At 50.4% G+C, this 27,764-nt stretch overlaps 2 protein-coding genes across 2 annotated transcripts in view; both read right to left on the bottom strand.

Annotated features, from left to right (window-relative positions):
* Window positions 1-27,764, bottom strand: part of MAP2K5 (mitogen-activated protein kinase kinase 5) — a 933,658-nt gene that overhangs the window by 321,515 nt on the left and 584,379 nt on the right. The window lies entirely within an intron of this gene.
* ALAD (aminolevulinate dehydratase) lies at window positions 418-15,225 on the bottom strand. The gene is made up of 12 exons (XM_083586964.1): window positions 15,134-15,225; window positions 12,174-12,328; window positions 11,302-11,352; window positions 9,654-9,750; window positions 9,346-9,481; window positions 8,815-8,898; window positions 7,726-7,814; window positions 7,367-7,422; window positions 6,161-6,248; window positions 4,227-4,313; window positions 3,966-4,095; window positions 418-2,413 (listed from the first exon to the last, which is right to left on the bottom strand). Exons 2-12 carry the CDS (start codon window positions 12,284-12,286, stop codon window positions 2,346-2,348), a joined length of 999 nt encoding a protein of 332 aa, XP_083443090.1. The 5' UTR covers window positions 12,287-12,328; window positions 15,134-15,225; the 3' UTR covers window positions 418-2,345.

Genomic DNA, 27,764 nt, shown 5'->3' with positions numbered 1-27,764 from the left:
GGTGAGGGTCTTTTGCAGCAGCACCCCCCATCACCGCTTTGTGAATGAAGACTTGGCTCCGGAAAAGTGCTTTTGAACGATCAGCCTGAGGCTGGAGCAGAGCTTTGTTAAAGTGCAGTAGTGAGGCAGCCAGAAATTCAACAGGTGCAGCTCCACACACTTTGGAGTGCCTTATGTCACGCAGCTGCCAAAACCATATTTCATTTTATTTAAAAAGTTCATTTTCCAGAGAAAGTAAACAAAGTAACTTGAATACTTATTTCATGCCCAGAACATGTCAAGTATTTGAGACTGTGGGTTCCTCTGAGGAAGTGCAGAGTTGCATTTCCCCTCTTCTGCAGGATACAGTGCCTGTGCAGCAGCAGAGGATGGCAAGTGTGGCAGGAAGATTCAAGAACAATTAAGGAAACATTTCAGTGTAGTGTAGTATCAAAATGCTTTATTTGTAGAATACTGTTTGGATTTTTTTTTTTCAAAATCAAGCACAGCTAGGCGTTCTTTCTGTTTTCTGACATATGTCTTATCAATACAAAATTGGGTATGGTGCAAGCAATTTTTTATTCTGAAAGTGTGGCCCAGATAAAGTTCGAGAACAACTGCTTTAAGGACTGTCATGTCATGTGCATTATACTCCTGGCTTAGCCTCTTTTGCCATTCAAAATAGATTTTTTTTAACATTAAAAACCCTCCTTCAAATTTGCTAAGTTCTAATGTAGAGCACTGGTGGGTGTGGGGAGTGGCACAACGATATGTTATGCCCCCCCCCCAAACGGCAACAGGGTCCTCCTGCCTTCAGATCCTCTCTGCAGTGAGGCTCTCTGGTTTACTCAGCACTTGAAAGTTGGCCGGGCACAAACTTGTGTTTATCATCCAAGGCGGCCTTCTTAGAAACTGCTGCTGGGCTCGTCCTGCCTGAACTTCTGTCTAGTTTTCCCCATGCCATTACTACCTTGCTTTATATCAAACCAATTTCATGCCAGCCGCCTTGTACACTCTCTCTACAACACAGACCAGAGAGAGAGCAAGGCAAGGGCTAACATGGCTGAAACACATTCAACACATACTTGCACACTGAAGGGGACATTCCTTTTAAAAACACCAGCTTGGCAGCACTCCCTGCCTGTCCCCCCTCAAACCCCTTTCTTCTGTAGCCTATGTATTTCGTTCTAATATCCCCCCCTCCTCCACCACCAAGTAACCATTTCTTCCCAGGAAACGTCAGAAAGTTTATTTATGCTCCAAGAGTGATGATTACTTCCCAGCTTCACGGGTCAAAATCAGGAGGGTTGCCATGCATGCCAGCAGGTCTGGCTCCTGTGCTGATAAAAGCAGCAAGACGTGGGCGATGGAGAGGAGAAGCATTCAGTCGGGAAGCGGCACAGCCTCCTGTTATGCCAAAGCACAGGAGGCGGCCAGGGGTTTCCTCCCCACTCTTCCTGAGCAGCTAGGGACCGTCACCTGTGCAAATCAGGAGAGTGCAGAGTCTGCAAACCAGGCTCCCTTCTTGTTTTGCTTTTTTTTCTGGTGGTGCTCCTGCACCCTAAAGAGCTCCACAAGGTATAGGCACGTTGCTATTTCCAGAATGGGAAGGAAGCACACAGGTAAAGATTTGCCTGTGAATTTCACCAGCCCTGCATCAAGTTAAAGATGATGCCATCTTGGTTGAGAGTCCCAGAGGATCTGCGCTCTCTGTTGCCTTGCTGCCTGTCTCCATCTGGCTCAGGAGGGTGGGGGTCCTGACTGACTCCAGCTACGAAAGCTGAGGCTGCTGGGAAGGTGTGGAGTATGCATCATGGCTTTTGCGAGAGGCTTGGGGAGTAGTGGCTGGTTCCCGCCCCCACCTACAGCTGCGGGATGGCATGACAACACCCCCACCCCACGGCATTAATGTGGAGAAGCAGCTGGGACAATTTCCCGGGGTCCTTGCAGCACCAACAAGCATTCCTCTCTGCCCCATTGCCTCACAGAGCTCCAGGGCACCTCTTTGGGGGATCTTTCACCAAAGCGTTCTTTCCCAAGCCATAAATCACTTTACTGAATATCTAACTTGATTTAGGTTCAACTATTCCTTTCTTGCAACATTTTTTTTTATAAAAACGTATATATTTAAAAAGGTGTCTTGGTTGAGAATTAAAAGAAATCCTAGCTCCAGGCCTGGAATGCTAAGGGACCATGGAGTCAGTTGAAACAGCTCTTGGAGATGGGCACCCTTAGAGTAAAAGCATGTGAGAGGGTTGATACTACAGTTGCCCCCTCCCCAACCATCTGCATGGTCCGTTCCACAAGTTTCAAGACACTTCCGGGATTCTTATTCCGGCCATCTTTGTTCCCAGGAAAGCAATGGCTCAGGCCTGTTCTTCCTTCAGCCACTGGAGCAGCTGAGGCACGTAGTAGGTGATGATGATATCAGCCCCTGGAAAGAAAATAGTTTCCTTCTTTAAAAAAGGACCCACAGTTTATTTGCAAATGCCTTCCCTCAATTTATTCTGCTTGCCTCCCAAAGGTCTGAGGGCAGCCCCTCTTAATTCATCTGCTTTTAGTCTCTTTCATCACCTCTCTCCATCCTCCTCATGCTGCTTGTGGAAATCCAATGAAGCTGAAAGTTGGAAGACTGGGGACAGATAAGAGAAAGCGCTTCATCGCGCAAGGCAGGGCTAAACACTGGAACGCACTCCCCCAGGAGCCAGCAATGGCCACCAAATTGGGTGGCTTTAAGAGAGGATCAGAAAAGGCGATCTATCAGTGGCTAGTAGCTACAATGGCTATGCTCTGATAGAAACTACAGGTGGAGAGAGTGGCTGCTGTGCTTGGGTCCTGCTCGCAGGTTTCCCATCAGCAACTATTTGCAGAATACTGTATGAATCCCCCCCCCCCCCGGCTTATAAATTAAGAGCATTTGTGGATGATGTGGTTTTGCTTTCGGAAAATCCGATGGAGAGCCCATTTTCTCCACTTACTCCTGAAGGGACGCTGTGGCACCAGGGAGCACCAAGTGACTGGAGGTGGCTGTGCGTCGCTCCAGGATCGGGGGCAGCATGTCTCCGAGTCCCACCTGCTGCAGGGACAGGGGCGGTCACACGAGGGGCACAATTGCTGCTGCACAGGCCGTGTTGTGCTTGTGGGTGTCCCACCAAGCAGGAATGTGGTTGGATCAGGGATGAACCTTTGGCCTGATCCAACTGCAGAGCCCTTCCTATTGTCAGTTTTGCATTTTGTGGTACAGAAAGTATTGGTTTACAGTGTGGAGATCTTTCCTATTCCAATTGATTCCAGGGGGTTCTACAAGCTTCTCTGTGCGATATAAGCTGGAAGTTTCTAGATAACAAGCAAGCTTCTATTCTGCCTACAAACAGGAAGAAGGTTCCTGATGTTTGGGTTATTTCTTCAGAGAAGCTGAGCAGCTGGTTTAAATTGGTTCTGTTAACTATTTCACTCAAGGTCATGCTGCCTTAAAAATAAGGCCAGAAGGAGCCTGGGTTTCATTTTCTGTCTCTCTTTCCTTCTGGTATGGTGTTCTGTATATAGTATGCTAAGTATTAAGGTCTTATTGTAAGTTTAAGTTGTCTGCTGCAACTGGATTTCTTATGGGCCGTGCCGAAAATGTATGGATTTGTGACTGTTGTGCTCATTTGCCTTCAGTAGTAAACTCTGCTGGATAAAGTTCATCGACTCTGAGTCATTTGGAATTCTGCAACGTGTTTTAAGTTTTTACTCTGCTTACTGTACGTTGCGGTCTGCTCTGTATCAATATGGAGCAGAATCAATGGAACCCAACTGCCCGGCATTTCTGATTTCAGCACGTACTGTAACCCTATCTGATGGAAAGCGCTTAAGGGCATCCCATGGAAGGTTTCGAGACCTGGGAGGGAGGCCAGGGAAAATACCCCTTTTGCCACAGGGGATGTCTTTCCCTGTGACACGGCAGCCCCCTTCACACACACACCCCATTTCCCTTCCTCTCTCACCTGCTCTTCTGAATGCAGCCATGGCCTCTATCACCACAGCCTTCAGGTCAAAGGCCCCAGCTTGTGCTCCATGCCACAACATGGCAAACTCTCCAGAGACATGGTAGACGGCCAGCGGGTGGTTGGGATGCTGTAAAGACACAGGTGCACATCAGCCGAGACAGATGCCTTTCCCCTTTGCTCAGCCAAGATGCTGCCAAGGCCCACCCAGTGGGGGTGGGGGTCTCCCCTCCCACCCATTCTGGGGAAAAGGGAGCTTACCTTTTCCTTCACCTCCCGCACGAGATCAAGGTAAGGCATTCCTGGCTTGACCATCAGCATGTCTGCTCCCTCCCGCACGTCTCGGTCCTGGCAGGGGATGGCCATGTACAGAGAAAAAGCACACAACAGAGGGAGTTGGGAAAGGGAAACCGAAATGATCGAGGGGTCGAGCAATCAACAGGTTGCAGTGTTGGGGACTTCTGAGTTTCGAGCAAAGGCAAGAAAGGTGCAACATGACAGAATTTTACAAAACTGTACCTGGCATGGGAAAAGCTCCTTTTGAGTTTCCAAATAAGGCAGTTTCCTCCCCATCCCCCGGATGCTTCATATTACATTTAGGATTAGAATATGTTGAATTGGAAAGTAAGCTTATTTAGCTACATTTCAAGGATGCCGATCTAGCTCATTCCTATATGCTCACGGTTCATTCCAGCCCTGCATACAAACTAAACATTTAGATCACATGACTTAAAAGCACATGGCTTTAAGGAGGATAGACAAGCTGGAGAATGTGAAGAGGAGGGCAACCAAAATGAACAAGGGTCTGGAAACCAAGCCTATTGAGGGATGGTGGTGGGAGTTGGTGATGTTTAGCCTGGTAAAGAGGAGCCTGAGAAGAGATACGAGAGCCACCTTCAAATATCTGAAGGGCCGTCACATGGAAAACAGAGCAAGCTTGTTTTCTGCTGCCCCAGAAGGTAGGGCCTGAACCAATGGGTTCAAATGACAAGAAGGGAGTGTCTGACGGAGAAAAAACAGTTTAACAGCTGAATGGACGGCCTTGGAAGGTGGTGGACTCCCCTTCACAGGTGGTTTTTATGCAGAGGTTGGATGGCCATCTGCATTGCAGTGGGTTGGATGAGATGGTACCAGTTCCTGGAAACCACAGTGAGGGGACAGGGCTCTTGTGCTCAGATCCTGCTTGCAGGTTTTCACACAGGTACCTGGTTGGCCCCTGTGAGAACAGGGTGCTGGGGTATAGGGGCCACTGGCCTCATCCCGCAGGCTCTTCTTATGCTATGGCAGGCAGGCATAAGGAGGGAGAATGGAGGCCTCGCTGGCAACTGCTTCAAACAGGCCAGACCCTGGAGCCATCCGTGCTGGGGCTTTGACGCAGGCCAGCTTCGGGGGCTACAGTCCAAGGAGCTTTTTATTTGCTACCATTTGATCACAGGGGTGGGAGAGAGGCCACGGGAGAAGAAAGCCAAGCCGCTGCCCTCCAAAGCGGATTCTGCATGCAGCTCAAGCTGCCCAAGGGTGGCTCACTCTGGCCGCCTTCCAGGCGCTCTCTGGGGGAACTTCGGTCGAACCTGGGACTTGATAACCGTTCAAGAGCGCAGCCCACCACTGAGGCTGGAGCCAAGACAGGCCATTTCAGAGCCCAGTGAGAATCCGGTTTTGCCGCAGCACCTTGAGGCGGGGTGGGGGTGGGCTGTTCCTGAGGAACTGGGGCAGGGCAAGGAGGAACGAAGGACACGCAGAGAGGCCTGGAGGTCGCTGGAGCCAAGATAGAGCCCCCTAAGCAGCAGGCTCAGCCTTAATCCCTGTTTCTCAGACGCACTAAATCCACTAAGAGGATCGCTGTGTTGAGTTGAAGGGAAGTCTGGGTTCATCCCACCAGCAGCCTCCTTCTCCTCTCCACCCCCAGTACTGCCTTCCCCCTGGAGTTCACAGCTGGAAGCTAAGACAGTAAGAATCACAAAACTAGAGTCTTTAAGGGGCCCCCCAAGGTTCATCTAGTCCAACCCCCTGAAATAAAGGAATCACAGCTAGTGATTTTGCACAGAATTGTACAATGGAACGTGGAAAGGGTCACCGAGTCCAACCCTGTGCAATGGCCACCTGACCTCTGCTTAAAAACTTCCAAGGAAGAAACATCCGGCTCTTCCTGAGGGGGTCCATTCCCTTTTTCAGGGAATGGGGGGGTGACTCACCACAGCCCGCAAGGCCAAACCCCGCGACCCCGGAGGGAGCTGGTAACACCGCCGGTCTCCAAAAGCAGGCTTGGACTGGGCTGCATCTCTGTGTGGAACCAGAAAGAAGGACAAAAAAGGATCGAGCCTGTGAAATCACCCATGAGACCTCCAAGTAGTGATTGCGGGCAGCCTTTGGTCTACAGATGTACAATGAAACACCCCCCCCCCATTAGCCCCAGAAAGAATGGCCAAGACCAGGGCGAGTGGGACTTGCAGCCCAGAAACACCTGCTGGACCGCTAACCCCTGCAATTTGCCCTCCCCTCCCAAGGGCTGATGCAGCGTACATCCCATCGCCTCAAAATGGATATTGAAGATCTGGAGAAGGCTGAGAAAAGGGTCAGCCAAAACAATCAAGGGGATGAAGCGCCTCCCCTAAGAGGAAAGGTCACAGCCTTTGGGACTTTTTAGTTTGGAGAAAAAACGGGAAAGAAGTGACATGGCAGAACTTTGCAAATCCAGGCCTGGTGTGGACAGAGGGAGGTTATTTCTCCCTCTCTCCTTGAGCTAGAACAGGTGGACGTCCAGCGAAGCTGAACATTGGAAGATTCAGGACGGAAAAAGGAAAGTTCCGTAGTTAATCTATGGAACTCCCTCCTGCAGGAGGCAGCCATGGCCACCAACATGGATAGCTTTAAAAGAGGATTAGAGAAATTCATGGAGGAGGGGGCTGTTAATGGCTACTAGCTCAGGCTCCGTAGCTGGAGGCAGCCATGCTTCTGAGATCCAGCACCGAGGGCCCTCTGGCGGTTCCCTCATTGTGAGAAGTGAGGTTACAGGGAACCAGACAGACGGCCTTCTCAGTAGTGGTGCCTGCCCTGCGGAACACCCTCCCTCCAGATGTGAAGGAAATAAGCAGCTATCTTCTCTTTAAAAGGCATCTGAAGGCAGCCCTGTTTAGGGAAGTTTTTAATATTTAATGCTGTATTGTTTTTAATACTTGATTGGAAGCCGCCCAGAGTGGCTGGGGAAACCCAGCCAGATGGGCGGGGTATAAATAATAAATTTATTATTATTATTATTATTATTATTATTATTATTATTATTATTAGTATGCCCTGGTGTTCAAATCCTGTCTGTGGGTTTCAGTCACTGTGAGAACAGGATGCTGGACTAGATGGGACATTGGCCTGACCCAGCCTCACGGCTCTTCTCATTTTCTCACCTGAAGGGGCCGTAGAAACAGGAAGCAAACTTGGCGCTGTAGCTCAGGACGGAAACCTGCAGCCGACACAGAGGAAAGGTGAGGGAGGTTTGCTGTCTAAAGGGCTTTAAAAAAACCCCACACAGGATCTCTTGCCCCCTGCCTGCCAGGCCTCTCACAATCTCTCCTGAGGGGGCACAGGGAGGGAATCGCATCCATTCCCCTCCACCCCTAATCTGTGGCCCTGCAGGCCCATTGAGGTAAGTCGTTGCCATAGCAACCTCAGAGGGCCTCCAGTCGGCCTAGTAAAGGCATCACGACCCTGGAGGGCTCTGTGAGGAGGTCTGCCAAGGGAGGGTGCGGGCTCGTCCATGGCTCACCTTGTTGCCCAAGTCGTTGGAGACCAAGGCCTGCTTGATGGCGCCAATGCGCCCATCCATCATGTCCGAGGGGGCCACGATATGGCATCCTGGAGGAGGAAGATGGGTGGTGGCTCAGGGGAGCTGAGGGTGGACCACCGCCAGGGACGGGCTGGCAAAGAGGAGTGGGGGGAGGCACCAGCCAGGGAACCCCCCCAAGGGAACCCCCAGAGGAGGAAGGCTCAGAGCCGGGGGATTGGTGGTGGGACACAGAGGAGAGGTTGGAGGGAGAAGATTGGTGGGAGAAGGTGTCAGATGCTGAGGGGGAAACAGGGTTTGGTGAGCAGGGAGAAACGGTGACAGGGAGCAGTTCAGACTCTGATGCTGAACCAGAGGAGGGGCGTCAAGAGGTTGCTGAAGAACCTGGGGAGTTTCCCTCTCCTGCTGCAACAAGCTCCCCTCCCGCTGGTCTCCAATAGCATGCAGGAGGGCAGAACAGAGGCCAGAGGTGTGCAAACACAGTCTGAGACTGCTTGGGAAATTTCTGCGAGAGGAGGAGCCTTAAGAGTGGTAGAAGGCAGGGACCTTCCGTCCTGGCACCTGCTCCATAGGGGCAAGACCTGCTGGGAAAGGTTTACTGTATGCCATCTCCTAGAATGAAGAGTTAACTTCATTGGCATCAGAGATTTGCATCCTTTCTTGCTGACTTGCATCTGACTCCAGCCCTGATAGATGGACTCCCTTGGCCGCCAGCTTCCCCAGGAGCCCACCCACCACACAAAAGGAGCCACCCAGCCCAAGCAACCTCAGAGGAGCCATGCTCAATCAGGGCAAAGGCCTCTCTCCTCACCTAGCAACAGCCCCCAAACAGCTGCCATTCCGAGGTAGGCTGCCTCTGAACCTGGAGGTTCTGCTTAATGTCATAACCAAGAGTTGCCTCCCCTCAGAATTTTGCCCTAACCCAACTTTTACACTCCCTCAGCTAAGCAGCCGTGGCCACTTCCTGCAGCAGAGAGACCTGTCTTGCAGCCTCATGTCCGTCTGGAGTGTCACTCCTGTGGCACCTGCGCAGTGCCGCTGATGGGGCTCAGCAGCCAACTGTGCTCTCACCTGCCTTGGCATAGGCCAGAGCCACCTCAGCCAGCCTCTGGCAGCTGATCTCGTTCTGGAGGGTGCCATCTTCCCGGAGAATGCCTGAAAGGGCAAGGGCAGCGGTCAAGATTCTGGGGGTCCAATTTCTCCCTATTCCATCCCCAACACACACTGCCCCCCAAATTCCACTGGCATTCACGAGGACTCTTGGAAGCAAACACCAGAAGCAAACCAGGAAAACCTTGTTTCACGCATGCATTGTTTATAAAGTGTGCTATAGTGACGTAATAGCAGCCATATTTCAAGAGAGATAAAGGGGGCGGGGAGCCTTAGGAGCCTGAGGAGATTCAGGCCTGCAAGAGCCAAAGCATCAATGCACTGAACACATCTTGCTTCCCTTACATCCCACCAAAAAAAACCTGGAGACCCGGATTTGGGAAACCCTGACTTAATGCAATACACATGGCAGAATTTGAGGGGCTCTCCCTCTCCCTTGCCCTGTGACAAGAAGTGGGGGTCCTGCTCCTGCTCCCCTCCAGCAGCACTTACCACAGTGCCCATGGGAGGTGTAAGGGCACAGGCAGATGTCGCAGGCGATCAGCAGCTCAGGGAACAAGGCACGGATCGTGGCAATGGCCTGGATCACCGGGGTGTCCTTGGCATCGGCTGCAGATCCACGCTCGTCCTGCGGCGGGGAGGAGGGGAGGGGCAGGCAGGAGGAAGTTGGTTAAACTGCAGCCGGCAACATGGTAAGTGGGGCTGGAGCTCAGCAGCCAGGTGCAGGATTTGTGGATGGAGGCTAATCTAATTGAACATATGACTGAAACTGCCAGGGTGCCTCCACCTCCTTTACCCACCTTGACGGCTCGGCTTGGGACCCCAAAAATCAGAATGCACTTCAGGCCATCAGCCACAAGGGGACGCAGCATCTCCTCCAGCCTGTTGACCCCATAACTGTGGGGGGAGGGGGCAGAGAGAGAGAGAGAGACCAAAGGAGGTTGATGAGCAAAGCAAGAGGGTCACATAGGCACTGAGAAGCTGCTGCCCCCCACCCCCAGAGGGACCCCACGTCTCAGCAAATGGAATGGATCAAGCCCACTGCCTTAGTAAGGAAAGCGCGGCTGCTGGATCAGCCCCAAGCGGCTCCCTCTAGTCCTCTGTCTGGTTCTCCCGTGGAGGCCAGGCAGCTGCCCAAACCCCATCCCCAAAAGCAGAGCATGAGAGCAGAAGCCCCCTCCACCCCAGTTATTTGCCTCCACCACCTGGCAGTTTTAAGGTATGCTGCCTCGGGACGTGGATGCTCCACTTAGTTTTTATCAGGCATGTCAGGTCAACAGGTAAGAGCGCCCACTGCACCAGGGGGCAACCAGATGGGAAGCCTGGCAAGCAGGATAGGATGGCATCCCTGGGCCCCTGTTCACTGCTCCCCGCTCCTCAGCCAGTGCCATCACTGGAACACAGCTCCTGAAGCTGCAAGATGTGTCATGCAGTGATTGAAAGCCCCATGCATTCTCTCTTCTTCTTCTTCTTTTTGAAAATAGTTTGCATTAGGTTTTCAAGAAGATGAAACTGCCGAAGCAGAGAAGTTGTCTGTTGGCTTAGGCAGGCCGATTCCATTGCATTATACTGCTGTGTTTTCCACCACTCAAGATACACAGAGCCGCTATAGCAAATATCCTTTCCTCCTCAGGCCAGTGTCAGGTTTAGGGCAGTTCTCCACATAAGCCAAGGGGGCGCAAAACCACCACAATCAAAATAACAGTAATACCTATGTTTATAAGGGGACTTACTGAGGAGAAATGCAACTCTACCAAAAGGAATTATTGTATGAAAATAAGAAAGGGAAGGGAGGGAAGGAACCATATTTTGTCCTCCCTCTGGGCACCAAATTACAAAAGTCCACCCCTGGTCTGACCAGCTGCTTCCCTTGAAGAAACTTTCTCAGGTCAAAGCCACAGCCCCACAGAGCAGCAAAGGCTCCCAAGCCATGAGAAGGCTGGGTTGGGCACAGCACTCTGTCCCCCCAGCCCAACGAGTGGGCCGGGGCCTTGGGGTGGACCTTGTTATCTCTCATCTCCAAGTTGCAACCGCAACAAAAGAGCTTTTATCTTGGGAAGGCAAGGTGGGGTGGAGGCAAGCATCAGCTTCTGGCTCTGCCCATCGGGAGCCCTTATCTCGCGGGGTCCAGAGAAGTCTGGGGCAAAGGCAGCTGGAAACATAAGCACATTCCTGCCCTTCCGCTGGAGTCTGAGCTGCATTGACTCAGGCAGGCAATATGGGGAAGAAAAAATGAACGGAGGTTTGTATACAGAAAGTGCCAACTTCAGCACCCCACCCACAGCACCTCCATAATGGGGCTCTCGGGTAGGACTGGGGAGGTGCTTCCCCACCCGCTGCCCCCAGCATCTCCCCAAGACCCTCTCAAGAATTGGCAATGCTGGGCTGGGCAGATCCAGGGTTGGCTCAGCATAAGGCAGTTCCCTACATTTCGATGTGTTCACTCACCGGGCTTGGCCAGGCAGGCTGGCAATGGGCTCCACGGCATCTGGGCTGTCCCTGAAAAAGTTAAACAGGGGAAGTGGGAGCTGGAGAGGATCCTGGCAGCGAGGTTGGGAGACCCAGCGCAGCCAGAGACAGGCTCAGCGCCAAGGGACATTCCTTTGCCGTCACCTGACAGTGCCATCGTTGTGGGAAGCCTGCAGCCCCCAGGAAAACAGAGGGCTGCCAACCACCCCCCAAGCCAGGAATAGGAGGTCTTCTAGGTTGGGAGGCTTTGTGCCCTAAGAGAAGGCGGTGTTGCAGTTTGCCGAAAGGCAGAATAGAAGAGAGCCCCAGGGATCAGTCAGAACTGTGGCTAATAATAATCAGGAAGGGCCAAATTAAGCTGCTCCCCCTACCCCCCCCCATCACAAGTTCACAAGTTGGCTGTAGGCAAGCTGTGGTCCCTCAGCCCCTGACCACCCTACAAATATGGAGTTAAGGATACTGCCCTGCCCTGTGGGATCACCAAATGCTAAAATTAATAGTTATTATTATTATTATTATTACTTATTAAATTTGTATACCGCCCAATGCCCGCAGGTCTCAGGACGGTTCAAAACACCAAACTGCAACACGAAAAGGCAAATTGCACAATAAAAATAAGAACAAAAGCAAACCAATAATCCCCTTCCCACAACAGATTTAAAAGGGCATCGGATGCCCGTCAGTCAAAGGCCTGGTTAAAGAGGAACATTTTCGCCTGGCGCCTAAAGGTGTACCAGGAAGGTGCCAGGCGGGAGTTGAGGATGTCAGAAAAGACCCAACTGGCTCAGACCCAGCAGGGACCAACTAACCCAAGCCGGACACCCCAGTTAGGAAATGGCTGAGAGACTCACGTCACAAAGATGGGGTAGATGAGGTTGGCTGCGCGGAAGCTAGCGGCCGTCGCCTGCCACAAGCGGAGGGTGGGGTGAAAGTAGCCACTGTGCAAGAGGGACTCGGCCTGCATATTGAGATCTCGCCAGTCGCTGGGTCACGGGAGGAAACGGCTCTGGAAAGCAGAGAGGCAGCGGCAGTTTTAGAGGGGTGACGGCTGCCGGGGGTGCCACTGCCCAGGCACCGCAGAGGACTCTGGGAGATGCCCCCTATGCATGCCCAACTCCTGGTGCAAGTGAAGGCCATGCAAAGAAATGAGAGTAACGTCAAGCAAGTGCAGAGCGCAACCCCACCCCACTGATCAGCCACAATTGATCTGAGTATGCCTGGTACTGGGTGCAAGGAAGGACAACTTAACTTAGAGGGAAATCTGAGGCCTGGCAGGGCACCTCTTTGTGTTGTAGGAGTCTACACATCTGAATCTCAGCAGCTGGAAACTGCAGGAGGGAGAGTGCAGCCCTTACATTCAGATCCCGCTTGTGGGTTTCCCATAATGAGCATATGGCCTGCCAACTGTGAGAACAGGAGGCTGGACGAGTTGAGTCCCTTTGGGCCAGGCTCTTCTTATGGAGCCTCTAGGTGCAGAGGCAGTCCGGCTCTGGATTTATAAGGTTCTCAGGGACGCGGGTGGCGCTGTGGGTTAAACTGCTGAGCCTAGGACTTGCTGATCAGAAGGTTGGCAGTTCGAATCCCCGCAACGGGGTGAGCTCCCGTTGCTCGGTCCCTGCTCCTGCCAACCTAGCAGTTCGAAAGCACGTCAAAGTGCAAGTAGATAAATAGGTACCGCTCCGGCGGGAAGGTAAACAGCATTTCCATGCGCTGCTCTGGTTCGCCAGAAGCGGCTTAGTCATGCTAGCCACATGACCCGGAAGCTGTCTGCGGACAAATGCCGGCTCCCTAGGCCAGTAAAGCGAGATGAGCGCCGCAACCCCAGTCAGTCACGACTGGTCCTAATGGTCAGGGGTCCCTTTACCATTACAGGGCCCCCTGGTAGAACTGGATGCTGGGCTAGGTGGGCCCTCTTGGGTCTCATCCAAAGAGCCTCCGGGCTCTTCCTGTGTTCTCATGAAAGAGCATTCTTTAGGGATTAAAAACCTGCTCCCTTTACTTCGAAGGGGTATTTGGATTTTTGTCGGCGGTTCTGAAAACGAGGAAGACAATCTCTCTCCTGGCACCCTGAAGCCTGGAAGAAGAGGCCGCTTAATAATCTCTCATCCGAGGGTGGCAAATTCCTCTGCAGCAAGATGAAACGGGTTGGGTGGTGCAATTGGCCCACGCATGACATGAGGAGAGGCAGGTTGCCAGAGGCAAGAGCAAAAAGGCAGCCCGGGCTCTAATCCTGGTGGAGGAGGGCTCTGTTTTGGGCTTCAGTTCAAGCAGCAGTTAAAGCCCAGCAGGTTTATCAGGCCAAAAGTCCACGCAGCCCACCGGCCTCCTTTCCAAACATCCGCCAACCAGGGGCTTCCAGGGAGCCCTAAGCAGGCCATAAAGGTAACAAGTACTCAGAGATAGACTGTCCCTGAGCACGTACCGTAAGTCTCACTGAGCGGTCAGGGTAGGTAACGGCAGATCTCCCCTCCTCTATGCATTTCAAAGCCTTCTAAAGCAGTGGCCGTCACCAGGTATTGTGGCAAGGAGTTCCGTAAGCCACTATTGTGTTGCGTTAAAAAAAAAGTCCCTCCTTTGGGTGCCTGGAACCAAGTCGGATCTGCTCGACCCTGAACTTGAACGTCGCAAGAGAGCTGATCTCACGTTCACCAGCTCTCTGCAGAGAAAGTTATAAAGGGAACCAGCCCAGGGGGTTCAACCCCGCTTCCCATCCCGCCTGCTTACAACCTTGGGGGTCCAGTCACCTTCTTTGAGCCTAACTCACCATTTAATGAGGACTAGGACTTGGGAGTTCAGATCCCGCTCCTTCTCCCCAAAACCAATCCTTAAGCTCCCTAGGTGACCTTGTTGTATGGGGGAGTGGTTGCCTCTCTCAGCCTAACCCACCTCACAGGCTGTTGTGAGAATACAATGCCTAAGGGGAGAGGCAGGGAGAGGTTGAGCAAGCCTTGGACCGCCTTGTATGAAACAATAAGGAAACAGAAGTGTTTGGTTATAGAAGCTGACCTCCCTCCCAGGTAAAGTTGCAGGAGCAGATCTTTTATAAAACGAGTGGAGCTTGAGCTGCAGGGCCCAGAATCCCGAAGGAGCCCCAGAAGCTACTTGAGTCCACATTGCTTTTAAAAACTGGGTCCAGCTGACCCGATTTGAGTCACATGACTCAAATCCATTCATTTCGGGTGGTATCTATTTCGACAGTCCCAAAGTTTGGGAGTCAGTAGCACAGATGCCGTAAAGGCGGTAAGTTGGCCATTCTGCCGAAGAGCACTTAAATTCTTTCTGCATATTGTCTCCAGAAAATGACTTTGCAACTATCAGGAGGTGAAAAAGTAGCTCGAAAAAGTAGAAAAAAGAATGGTAGAATCATAGAATGGTCAAGTTGGAAGGGAGCCGAGGGTCATCTAGCCAAACCCCCACATGGCAGGAACTTTTTGCCCCACGTGGGGCTTGAAAAAAAACTATAAGGCACTGGGCATTTTCATTCACTCCAGTGACTTGGGCGAGTGAGATAACCCAGAACAGCTATTTTAATCAAAATCTAAGATGTAGTAGTTAATTTTTAAAAATAAATAATGCAGCGATCTGTCGTGGAAAACCCCATTGAAGAAGGTCACAGCGGAGACCTCATTGCTTAAGGGCTCCCCCAGCCCAGTTCGAGCTTCAGGGCCCCCCCTAGGTCCGCCACGGCCCAGCAGGGGCCGCGGGCCATTGCAGCCCGCAGCCACTTCCTTCCGCTTTCTGGAGCCCGAGGATCTGCCGGAGCAAAGCTCAGATCCAGCCCCCTCCCCCTGCCCGGGAAGGCGATCCTCACCTGCTTCTTCTGCCGCGGCTCGCTCACGCGGGAGCAGTGTCAGCTGTTTTCCCGGCAGCCCTCGCGGGAAGCCACTTCGTTTGCATAGCCACGCCCCCAGAAAAACCTCAGCACGTCCGCGAGCGAAGCAATATGCTCCTCCCCCGCTTGGGCGGCCACGCCTCCTGCTCGCAAATGCCAGGACTGGGTGGGTTCAATGGCGGACCTACGTTTTGGGGGGCACTGGCGTCAAATTCTTGGGGCCCTGGGTGCCCGATCACCCTCAAATTTCGGTGCCCGGGCCATGCACGCTGCATGGTTGAGCTCAGTGAAGGTATCTTTCTGGTGCTGTAGATTATTATTTCTGCGGTAAAGCTGTGAGAGACCCTCCTGTCATTCAACCCGCCTTTGCATCCCTGCCCGTCAGCGGATGAATGAAGGACAGAGCTAATGCCTAGTCTTTTGCCACCTATTTGCCAGCCCAGGCAGCCTGGGATCCTGCAAGAGTTTTTAATTGCTGGTTTGTGGCATGTAGCAGCAGCAGCACGGTCTTTCAACACATCCGACTCTGGTATTTGTTATTAACCTTCATGTTATGCCTCAAGCAAAGCAGAAAGCAGGGAAATTAGAATGCTGATTAAGAATGAACACACATATATATCGAACAAAGCAACATAATAAAAATAATAGATCTACAAGTACAGTGATGCCTTGGTTTACAACCATAATCCGTTCCGGAGGTCCGGTTGTAAACCAAAACAGGTTGTAACCCAAGGTGCGCTTTCGCCAATGGGGCATTCCCCCCCCCCAACTGGTTGTAATAAAAAAAAAATTGGTTGTAATCCAAAAAAAGGGACACGCACTTCCGGGTTTGACGTGGTTGTAATCCAAAACAGTTGTAATCCAAAGCGGTTGCAAACCAAGGTAAGGTAAAGGTAAAGGGACCCCTGACCATTAGGTCCAGTCATGACCGACTCTGGGGTTGCGGCGCTTATACTGTTTACCTTCCCGCCAGTGTGGTACCTATTTATCTACTTGCACTTTGACGTGCTTTGAACTGCTAGGTTGGCAGGAGCAGTGAAATATACTCAGAGTCGCAAAATGATTTCATGCTCACCAATCAGACTGCTGCCTTTTGGATCCTATTGTTCTAGGACCAATCAGACTGCTGCAGTTTGGATCCTATTCAACTCAGTACATAACAAGCAGGGACCGAACAACAGGAGCTCACCCCGTCGCGGGGATTCGAACCGCCGACCTTCTGATCGGCAAGTCCTAGGCGCTGTGGTACCACTGTACAAAAGCAGTATATCTGAAAGGAGAGGGGAGAGAGGGAAAAACAAACATGGTATTTGGGAGCAGTTACTGTGCTCCTAACAATGTGTTAAAAGTTACTTCTTACTCTTCCCATCTCAAGGGAAGGATAAGGGGGGGGGGAGAAAGGAGTGGACCAATTCATGGAGGAGAAGGCTTTCAATGGCTACTCGCCACAATGGCTCTGCTCTGCTCTGCTGGAAACTGCAGGAGGGGAGAAATGCTCCTGTGCTCAGGTCCTGTATCTGGTTGGCCACTGTGAGAACAGGATGCTGGACTTCATGTACCCCCTTGGACCTGATCCAGCAGCCAGGTTCATATTATGTTCCTATCAACTCACTAATTGGTTACTGTCAGAATAGGATGCTGGATTGGATAGGCCTTCAGACGGATCCTGCAGGGTTCACCACCACTACCTGTAAGCCTATCCAGTGGTGGTTGTCAAACTTAATCCGTTCCAGGAGTCCGTCTGACTCCCAAACGGTTCAAAAACCAGGCGCAGCTTCCAATTGGCTGCAGGAGCTTCCTGCACTCAATTGGAAGCCACGTTGGACGTTCAGCTTCCGAAAAACGTTCACAAACCAGAACACTCACTTTTGGGGCTGCGGCATTTGGGAGTACCAAGGCATTTGACAACCGAGGTACGACTGTAGTGGGAGCATCCAGAACTCTGTTGGCTTGGTTTTCATAATGTGTAAACTGGCTCCTATCTCTGAGGCAGCACCCAAAATATTTATTTGTACAAGAGGTGGGGGTTTGGGATATACGTTTTGGTTGTAGCCCGCTAGCTGGAGATGATATTGTTTTCTTGATATTCTCCCGTGGTTAGTGGAATAAGCTGCTACACCAAGCAAAGATGGCCAGACCTACAAATCACTTGGTGATGTGCAGATTTGCAGCAGGATCTCCTTTAAAAGGTCCTCATTGCCAGAGAGATGGTCGGAGGTCTCTTTGCAGAGAGAGGGTGTTTCTGTGCCATAGGAAATGTGCTAGAGCCCAGGCTTCGTTGTCATCTGTCCCTGCCCTTGGTTTGGCAAAGCAGAGAAGGGGTGGAGGGGAATCAGCTGTTTTCCTGGCACTGACCCCCCACCACGCTCTGCTGCTCAACAACTTGCAACTACAAACCCCCTCCTCAAAGCAGCCTCCAGGTTTCCTGGGCAACCTGCCGCCAGAGGCTGATCAAGTTGTCATCAATTGACTACCATGGATTACGCCCAGCTGGGGTATCAGCCAACGATCAGCCCACTCCAGGAAAACACAAAGGATCACTGGGATGCAATCCAGCCCACTTCTGGCACCATTATTCAGCAGCTGAAGGATGTCCACAACTCTGCCTTGCCCACTTACACACATCACCAATTTGCATATATTTCACATGTGCTGATTAAATTTATGCAGAGACAGCGAGAGTCTTTGCAGCATCAGTTCTGCGATACCACAGACTATAGGGCATTATTTCCGAAACTTGGGTCTCCAGCGGTTTTCAGACTACAGTTCACATCATCCTTGACCTTGCTAGCTAGGGATGATGGGAGCTGTAGTCCAAAAACAGCTGGAGACCCAAGTTAGGGAACAAAAAATAAGACCCAGTTGCCAAAAACCCTGAAGAAGCAACAAGGTTTAGGCAAGGTCTGTTGTCAACAGTTGCCAGCTGCTGACTCTGTGTGTCAACAGGAGGGTTTGTGGCGTGACAAAGAGGAAACTTTGACTTCAGTCACTTCCAGACCACCAACTTCTAGAGCAGCTCCCAACATCCTCAGCCTCAAATGACCATGCTGGCCTAGGGTGTGGTTGTTTGTTTATGATTGGCTGTGGTGACCTTTGTTTTCATGTGTGAGTGGGGTGGGTGGGTGTTTTGGATCAGGTTAGCCATATTGATTTGTATGCTGTTGGTGGATTTTTGTCATTGTTTTGTTGGGCTGTGTATGTGATAAAGGGGAGCCATAAAGGTGTCTTCTTCTGTTTGTCCCCGTGTCAGTTTCAGTTTGTTGGTTAATTTTTCTAGTAAGGCTGTTTCCCATACTATTTGGTACCATTGGTCCATGCTTACTCCTGACAGGTCTCTCCAGTGTCTGGTTATGGTGTTTCAGGCTGCTGAAAGTAGGTGGGTTCTTTGAAGTGAATAGCAGAGAACCTGCCTAAGCGACGCTGACACAAAACCCCACATATATTAAGTATAATAGAAACATCGCCACCCCACCCCACCCCCACTCACCTTTCCCGCCCCTCCACCTTTTCCCCCCTCTTCTTCCTAATGTCTCAACAATTGAAACTGATCTGTAAAAAATGTTACTTGGAAAATAGAGAGAGAGAGAGACATTGCACATACTTTTGTAAACCAAGAAAATCTTTAATAAAAATACATTTATTTATTTTTTTAAATGACCATGCTGGCTGAGGCTGATGGGAGTTCTAGTCCAAAATAAGTGGAGATCCCCAGGTTGGGGGAAGGCAGAAATAAACTTTTTCTCAAAAGATTGTCCGACTGCTCAGTGAAGACCCCATGTCCTTGAGCAACTGAAACCACTGAAGAAGAAAGGAAGGGAGAACTCGCTAAGAAGCTGATTCACAGCAGTTGGCAAGCAGGACTGGCACTGAGCACACCCAGGAAGCAGGAGAGATGCCAGCTGAAGGGAATGACAGGCTCCCCTTTCTCTCCATGTTGCAGGAGTTGTGCTTCCAGGCAACTGACCCCTGAAGAGGCAATCCTGTGTCTGTTTCCCACGGAAGATGGCTCCTGGCTGTCCCAGCCAAAGGGGGAAATGGGGAGGCAGCAGCTGCTGAATGAGGGATGACAATTCATTTCCAGACCAATGAATATCCCGGAGACTGGCTCTTGTTCTGCTGGAGACCCCCAGAGGAAGCCATCTTGCCCAGCACAATGCCAAGAGTTGCGTGGCAGATAATGCTTCCTCCTCCTTGGAGGGTCTGAAAGGGAAATCTGCGTTTTGCGAGTTCAATGCGTTTTGTAGCTGCCAGAGGGAGGGAATGCAGAGACACCCCACACTCGCCCCCCTCTGGAGTCAGCTCCAGAGCAGAGGCCTGCTTGGAGCCAAGCCCAGTCCTGTTGGGTTCTCCCGGCTGGCACCGCACACTTCAGACTTGCTAATTGATTCTGCTGCCATAAAGAGCCTCTGCCTCTCCATTGATTGGCCTGGAAAAAAAGATCTGACTTTCAAGGCCAAGCAATAAAAGGAATAATAGAGCAGTTAATATTTTATTCCGGCAATAAACACGGAAATACCATGCCGAATCCCCTTTTGCCCTCCCGGGCTGGACTGCAAAGGCAGAACATAATAAATGGCGACATGCTGCATGCTGGCTGTGCCAGGGGCAGGCACTAAAGAAGAGCCTTCCGTTTGTCATGCCATGCCCGGTAAAGAGCCCACCCTCCAACATTTCTCCAGTGAAAATAGGGACATCCTATTCATTATTACTGTTACTATTATTATTATTGCTTTATTATCTGATTGGGTTGGCCCAGTCACTCTAGGTGGCTTCCAACATACATATATATATAGACACACACAGACGCATGCATGCACACACGCACACACACATAATACATTTTAAAACTTCCCCTTAGAGGGCTGCCTTTGGATGTCTTCTAAAGGTTGTATAATTACTTATCTCCGTGGCTCAGGGGTCACATAACTCCATGCCCTCAAATGAAAATAGGGGCACGCTAAAGAAAAGTGGGACATTCCAGGTTCAAATCAGGAACTGGGACAGCTTCTGTAAATTTGGGACTGTCCCTGGAAAACTGGGACACTTGGATCTCAGCTACATTAATTTTGTTAGTTTTTTTATATTTAAAATGCGTTCCAACACTGTGACACCAGACGGCGCTGTGGAGTTCCGTCTTTCCGCAGTGAGATTTCCCATTATGAAGTTTACAGCACGTTTCCCTGAAACGTTTTTTTTGATGTGTCTAGATCCAGCCTTGGAGGATGTGAGCACCATCCTACTAACAGCAGTCTGCCAACGGGACATTGTAATAGCTATTGCCTGTGGGCTATTATCCTACCTGAGAACATGAGCACGCGCCACACATTCAGGGCCACTGTTCTGCACATGTCAACTCTGGGCCAGGGACACAGTTAAGAGCATAAGAGCCTGCTGACCTATCTAGTCCTCACAGTGGCCAACCAGATACCTGTAGGAAACCCACAAGCAGGACTCAAACACAAGAGCAACTCTTCCCTCCTGTGGCTGAATATTCGAAGCTTCCGGACAGATAAAAGAAAGTCATTTTCCACACAGCACATTAAACTATTGAACTCTCTGCTGCAGGAGGCAGTGATGGCCACCCATCTAGATGGCTTTAAAAGAGGATTGCACAAATTAATGGAAAAGAGGACTTTGAAGGCTACTAGCCCTTGCCAACAAAGGTCCGTATAGTTAAAGTTATGGTTTTCCCAGTAGTGATGTATGGAAGTGAGAGCTGGACCATAAAGAAGGCTGATCGCCGAAGAATTGATGCTTTTGAATTATGGTGCTGGAGGAGACTCTTGAGAGTCCCATGGATGGCAAGAAGATCAAACCTATCCATTCTGAAGGAAATCAGCCCTGAGTGCTCACTGGAAGGACAGATCCTGAAGCTGAGGCTCCAATACTTTGGCCACCTCATGAGAAGAGAAGACTCCCTGGAAAAGACCCTGATGTTGGGAAAGATGGAGGGCACAAGGAGAAGGGGACGACAGAGGACGAGATGGTTGGGCAGTGTTCTCGAAGCTACCAGCATGAGTTTGACCAAACTGCGGGTGGCAGTGGAAGACAGGAGTGCCTGGCGTGCTTTGGTCCATGGGGTCACGAAGAGTCGGACATGACTAAATGACTAAACAACAACAACAGCCTGCGTGACTATGCTTTGCCTCCATGGTCAGAGATCCTGCTTGCTGGCTTCCCATTGGGGCACCTGGTTGGCCACTATGAGAACAGGATGCTAGACTAGATGGGCCATTGGCCTGATCCAGCAGGCTGTTCTTATGTACTTATGGTCATTGCTGTACTGTCTCTTTGTCTCTCCAACTGATAAAACTTTATATGATCATCACACATCACTCAGGCTCCATCCAATGAAGCTGCCCCCTGGCACCCTCCAAAATGACTACAACTCCCATCAGCCCCTGCCAGCACAGCCATGTTCCCATCCGACCCAGCATTCCACAGTTGTGTTGACAGGGGCTGTTGGGAGTCGTAGTCTGAAGCACCAGAGGGTGCCAGGCTGGGGGGAGACTGACTTAATTCAAATGAGCAGAGAAGCGCAGTGATGAAGGGCCGGATTGATCTTCAGCGAAATATTATGATGTTCCTTTCAAACAGCATGGCTAATTGTGTAATAACCGGAGACAGTGGAAGGTCCCAGCTCACCAGCATCAGACAGGAGCTTTTAAGTGGCCTGCATTTATTCAACGCCGTCTTTCGCAATTTGACAGGGATCGTTGGCAAGGAAGCAAAACTTAAGTCAAGGAGACAGCTAATCAATCCCTGGTGTTCTAAGATGAACCGGCCAACCAGCTAGCTTGCCCTGCGTTGATGGTCCAAGAGAGGCAGATGGCTTTTTGAAGTGAAGCCCCAAGAAAAAATTATTGATGCTCTCAGCCCTGTGAAATATATTTTGGTTCCGTTGCTGTTAAATCTGCACACTGGGCATACACTTGATTGTATGTTCGGACTGGAGAAGGGAAGACTGAGAGGTGATATGATAGCCATCGTCAAATATCTGGATGATTGACATATGGAAGATGGAGCAAGCTTGTTTTCTGCTGCTCTAGAGGGCAGGATCCAAACCAATGGATTCAAATTAGAGGAAAGAAGATTCCAACTAGACAGGAAAATAAAACCATCCTCATCATGACCATCATCATCAATTCTGGCCTTTCTTCTATACACATTGTCCATGTTTACTCACAAGGAATCAGCAAGGCTGGTCAGATTCTTAGAAGATCCCTTCTTGGAGCCCCCAGGATCCCCTGGTTTTGGGAGGGAAATAAGCTGCAAAAAGCAGTTCAGCTTCTTATCTAAAACTCTCCCCACCTTGGCTTCATGGCGGGGGTGACCCCTGGATCTTTCTGACCAGGTACCGCAAGTTCCTCAGTTAGACATTTGAAGTACAGTGGAACCTCTGTTTTTGAGCATCTCAGAAGCCGAATGATTCAGAACCTGAATGCCGAAAGTAATTGCTTCCGTTTTCGAACACGCCTCTGAAGTCGAACAGCTTCCAAGGCATGTTTCTCAATTTTCCCCATTGAACTTGCTGACAGCCCATTGCACCTCAAACATTTCGGAAGTCGAACGGTCTTCTGGAACAGATTACGTTTGACCACCAAGGTTCCACTGTACCCATTATGCATAGGAGGAGAACTGGCAGGAGATACCTGACAATCTCACTTAGAGAAGCGCTGGGCAGCTTAGCCTCCACTCTATTAAAAAAAATAATTTTTGGAAAAATGGTATACAGAACTGTACAAGATTCTGCAAAATACAGCACTGTCATGCAGGATCTGGTGACAGTATGCATAGTCCATAAGCAATTATTGATCCCTGCTGAACACAGAAGGTTGCCCTAGAGTGTTGGCAAACACTGAAGTTTCGACATGGAAAGTGCAAGGTCACTTTGGTCAGGAGAACAGCCTCCCGATGATCCATGAAAAAGGTTGCTCTGTCTTCTTTTGACCCCGACCCCAACTTCCTTCCCCTTCCAAAGCACCAGAATAATGAAGATACGCAAAGGCTAGACACCCTTTTTTCCTTCATTTAAACTTGCCAGCTTAAACCAATGCCTTCTGAGCAGAAATACAAGAATATGCCAAACAGAAGGATATGCCAAAAAAGCAAATAACAAATTTTTGCTTCAAAAGTTAAAGACATTTTTTTAAAAAATAATAATTAAAAAATAGGGAAAATAGCTCGTTCAAACTGTTGGATAGGCTAATTGAAAGCTAATATAGCCTCTAAATTGAATTTCAAATGAATTTTACATCCATAGTTCATTTTGCTAATTTCATTCCCTGCAACCTGTAATTTGGTGACAGTGATTGATCACTTGAGTGAATAATATCTATGTAGCAGGACCACTTAGTAATAGAATATGTCATGTGAGATCACACTGGTAATGAATATGGTTTATTGAGAAATTCATTATGTATTTAAGTTTCAGGCGAACAAAGGAATAGCTTTGGCTGGGCTGCACCAGCTCACAGACAATAGGGACAGGAGGGTTCCTGCCATCGTTTTTAACAAGGGTGTTTTTAACAAGGGTGTTTCAGCTGCTGCTTCAGCCTGGATTGTATTTCCGTCTTGCTGTACTGGAGTCCTGTCCTCACTGGGACCTTCCAGATAAAGAAGGCTCAGAGCCAGGGAACTGGTGGTGGGGCGACGACGAGTGGTCAGAGGGAGAAGCCTGGGGGGAGGAGGTGTCGGAAGCTGAAGAGGTAACAGGGTTTAGCGAGCAGGAAGAGGCTGTGGCAGAGAGAAGCCCAGAATCAGAGACAGAAGCAGAGGCTAGAGAAGAAGGAGTTGAAGGCAGGCTGCTGAAGAAGCCAGGGGGTCCTCTGCTCCTGCTGTGACCAACTCCCCTCCCCCCTGGCCTCCCAGCACCCGTAGAGGTATGAAGAGAGCAGAGCAGAGACAGACAAAGTGGCGTAGTCTCAGGTTTCTAGGGAAGGAACCAGGGGAGGAGGAGACTTGGAAAGTGGTGAGGGGACCTTCAGTCCTTGCAACTGCTTCATGGGGGCAAGACGTACTGAGAAGAGTTGCTGGGATCACTAGGCCTGCGTTGTTTTGGTTTCTTTGGTTTCTTAGCTTCACTGACACCGGTGAAGGAACAGATAGAGCTGCCTTGCACTGAGTCAGACCATTGGTCCATCTAGCTCAGTATTGTCCACACTGACTGGCAGCAGCTCTCCAATGTTGCCAGTAGGGATTCTCTCCCAGCCCTACCCAGAGATGTTTAGGGACGTTTTTAACGTTTGATCTTTTATTGTGTCTTTAGTATTCTGTTGGGAGCTGCCCAGAGTGGCTGGGGAAACCCAGCCAGATGGGTGGGGTATAAATAAATTATTATTAATGATGATGATGATGCAGGTTGAACCTTGGGCCTTCTGCATGCAAGGAAGATGCTCTGCTATGGGCCTTTCCTGCTTGTTTCATTTGGACACCTTAAGTTCTTTTGCAGAATTTCATGCTGGCATTTAAAGCGGTCTCCACGGCCTCCTTTTATAGCTCCTTCTTTGAAAAAATTGGCTGAAGCAGGGGGCAGGTTAGGGGTGGGCAGGGGAAGAGAGAGACATAGCTAGCTGCACATCCAGGAATGAGTTGGCAGAAGGACAAACCCAATTTGATTGCAATAAAATTTTCATGCAAGGAAGCTTTGCACTTTGCCACCAGCCCACAATTAGCCGTTGCTACGTTACAGGCAGTCTGACAAAACGAAGCAAATCAACCGGGGAGCTGCCTTGTTGGGAGACAGATCCCTGCTCCCTCTAGCCTGGGGTGGGCAACCGTTTCTTTCTATCAGGTAGGGTGGCTTCCCAAGGCCACCATGGAAGCTTTGCTGCCGAGTCAGGATTTGAACCCAGGCCCTTCCAATTCAACCCGGCATGCCTACTCGACCACACAGGCTCACAGCACATGGGAACAAAGCTGCAATTGATGGGAGGGGGAAGTTGGCACGGAGGGCTGCACCAGGTAAACAGAACTTTGGACCTTTCTTCCAAGAGCTGCCTTTTCTAATTTCTGATTTACAGTCCTAATAGCAAGATTGACATGAAATCCAAGGACAGCCTGTTGCTTCTCCGATGCTTGAAAAGGGGATTGCAGAAATCATTGGGAAGAGAAGTGTTTGTTTGTTTAATTTATGAATCACTGCCTATAAAGCATAACCAGAAGTGATTTAAGAATCAGAAAACATAAACAATAAAATTATATTTAAAGGCAATTTCAAGTCCAGTACAGACTGGGATAAAAATGATAATAATCCCCACTTAAAGGGCTTGTTGGAAAAGGAAGTTACTGTAGTTATCGTATTTTTCCATGTATAAGTCTAGGTTTCCCCCCTAAAAAATAATGTCCAAAATTATGGGGCATCTTATACATGGATACATCTCCCCCCATTTTCTTAAATGTTCCCAAAAGTAAGGGGCATCTTATACATGGGGGTGTCTTATAGACAGAAAAATACGGAATATGTATTTACATGAAAAACAATAAAAATTATTGGGGGAGATAGCAGCTGCAAACACACTGTCCAGGCTTGCTCCAGCTGTTGTCTCTATAGCCACAGCAAGTGCGGTAACTCTCCAGCGATTTGACTTCACCCCCAAAGGCATACTCCTGCAGTGGCGTAGCGTGGGTTGTCAGCACCCGGGGCAAGACAAGTAATTTGCGCCCCCTAAGCCGTGGATTTGTGCCCCCTAACCCGTGGATTTGTGCCCCCTAACCCTAACCCCCAGATGTTGCGCCCGATGCGGCCGGCCCCCCCTGCACCCCCCACGCTACGCCACTGTACTCCTGCATTGACTCCCAGGACAGGTGGATGCCAACAACGAAACGACGTTTCAAAAACAGGGCACATCAATAAAATGAAGAAAGTCAAACCTACAAAAGCCACAGACAAATTAGCTTCTCTGGTCAAAGGACTGCCTGGAAGGGCTGTCGCTCTGCGCCAGAGCAACATGGATTTCCTGTTGTGTGGTGGACAATCTGAAGACACCCCTAGAGCCAGCCAGGCCCTCATTGGTTCCTAAGTGCAGTTGGTGCAGCTGGGAGGATGAACTGCAGCCCCATCTTTCTGGTCACTGAATGGGTTGTGCTGCCAGGCAGGACCGATCAAGTCGTAAGCTTCTTCCTCCTGCAAACTGATCTGCCTTGGGGGCGCAGGACAGAAGACGCTTGAGTGCTTGGTTCGAATCCCCCAATGCTGCCACCACCTTCCATTCTGCTGTGATCTAATCCAGAGCTCTCCACCGCCAGCACCGTTACATGAAAGTAGAAGTGACACCTGTCAGGGGACCCTCAACCCATCTCCCCATTTTGTACCTCGTTGGCTGCAGGCCAGATGCGGGCCCACCCAACTCCAGTCGGGAAGAGGCAGGCAGTTGTAATCCAAAAGAGCTGGAGGCAGTGGCATAGCGTGGGTTGCCAGTGTCCGGGGCCGTGCGGAGGGGTGGATAGGAGAATGGGAAACGGATGGAGTGTGGGCATGCACATTCAATTGCCCAATGGCGCCTGTGTTACTTTGGAGATTGTGGCCACAGAGATGAGAACAGAAGAGTCATTCCACTGTCTGGAGAGGTCACTTCCTGATTTGCATGGCAAAGCCATTTTCAACATAGCCTAGCGACGGAAGCGTGCAGCTGTATGGAGGCCGCACCGGGTGTCGGAATTTTGCACCCCCTAACAATTTTGCAACCGTCCCCCGGGCCCTTCCCCTTCCTACGACACTGGATGGAGGGCACCAGGTTGGGGAAGGTTTGGGGAAATGTGTTCCACCTGCATCCACAGTTAGGAAGTGGCTTTGAGTATTGCATCTGCAGCAGATCTGGCTGCTTGGAATTCCACCCCCAAGCTGCCCACGCCGAGCTCTGAAATTCGAGGGGAATCATGGTCAGCAAAGACATAAATGTTTCATGTTGTTTGTAATTTCTCTGACACATAAAGAGAAGCGTAATTATGGACTCCCACGCACTCTGCACACCGACTGAGATGAGTGGCTCTGGCTTCCCCCTCCCGCTGCAGCCCCCACTCCCTGTCACACATTTGAACCCCTATTATCTTCCCACGGACTATGCCTAGCAAAAAAAAAAAACCAACCCAGCTGCCTGGAATATTTGTTCTCTAGGCTCCTGCAAAGGGTCTTTCCGGGCAACGACTGCGGAGTTCCTACTCGGCTCTCGTGCAAGAGGATCCAGGTGACTCCAGGTTGGTCAGCACCTTGAGACCTACAGAGGCCAACAAGGTGAATCCAGGAAGCCCCAGGGGAGGGTGTGGGCTGTGTGCCAGTGCTATAATGTAACAAAAGCAGGGCAAAACAAAAAAACTTGGAAAACTTGTGGTAGGAAAAGGGATTTCCGCAGGAGGTGATGGGATGGGATGGTTGGATGTGAAGGAGTGGGCCTGCCCCAAAACATTTGCAGGCACAAGCAGTATTGGAAGTGGGATTGTGGATAACTGTGCCTTGTGCCGTCATGAGCAGCAATAATCGTAGTGTCAGGAATGAGCCAGCTCCTAGCGAAAGTTTGCAGCCAACAGCAGAAAGCAGCCAGGAACAGAGAGGCTTAGATATTAGTCAGACAGGGGAGAGCCGGCAGCTGCAGAATTTGGCTCTTCCTGACCT

The sequence above is a fragment of the Podarcis filfolensis genome (genome assembly GCF_964270895.1).
Source record: "Podarcis filfolensis genome assembly, chromosome: 14".
Classification (NCBI taxonomy): domain Eukaryota; kingdom Metazoa; phylum Chordata; class Lepidosauria; order Squamata; family Lacertidae; genus Podarcis; species Podarcis filfolensis.
Note: the sequence above shows the minus strand (reverse complement) of the source record. Positions and strands in the feature narration are given on the sequence as shown.

Bases quoted from the DNA above. Each gene is read 5' to 3' on its own strand.
- ALAD (XM_083586964.1), bottom strand. From the start codon at position 12,286: ATGCAGGCCGAGTCCCTCTTGCACAGTGGCTACTTTCACCCCACCCTC. The intron at 7,423-7,725 runs GTGAGCCATGGA...TGTCGGCTGCAG, and splicing joins CCAACGACTTGGGCAACAAG to GTTTCCGTCCTGAGCTACAG. The intron at 4,096-4,226 runs GTAAGCTCCCTT...GTGTCTTTACAG, and splicing joins TGCGGGAGGTGAAGGAAAAG to CATCCCAACCACCCGCTGGC.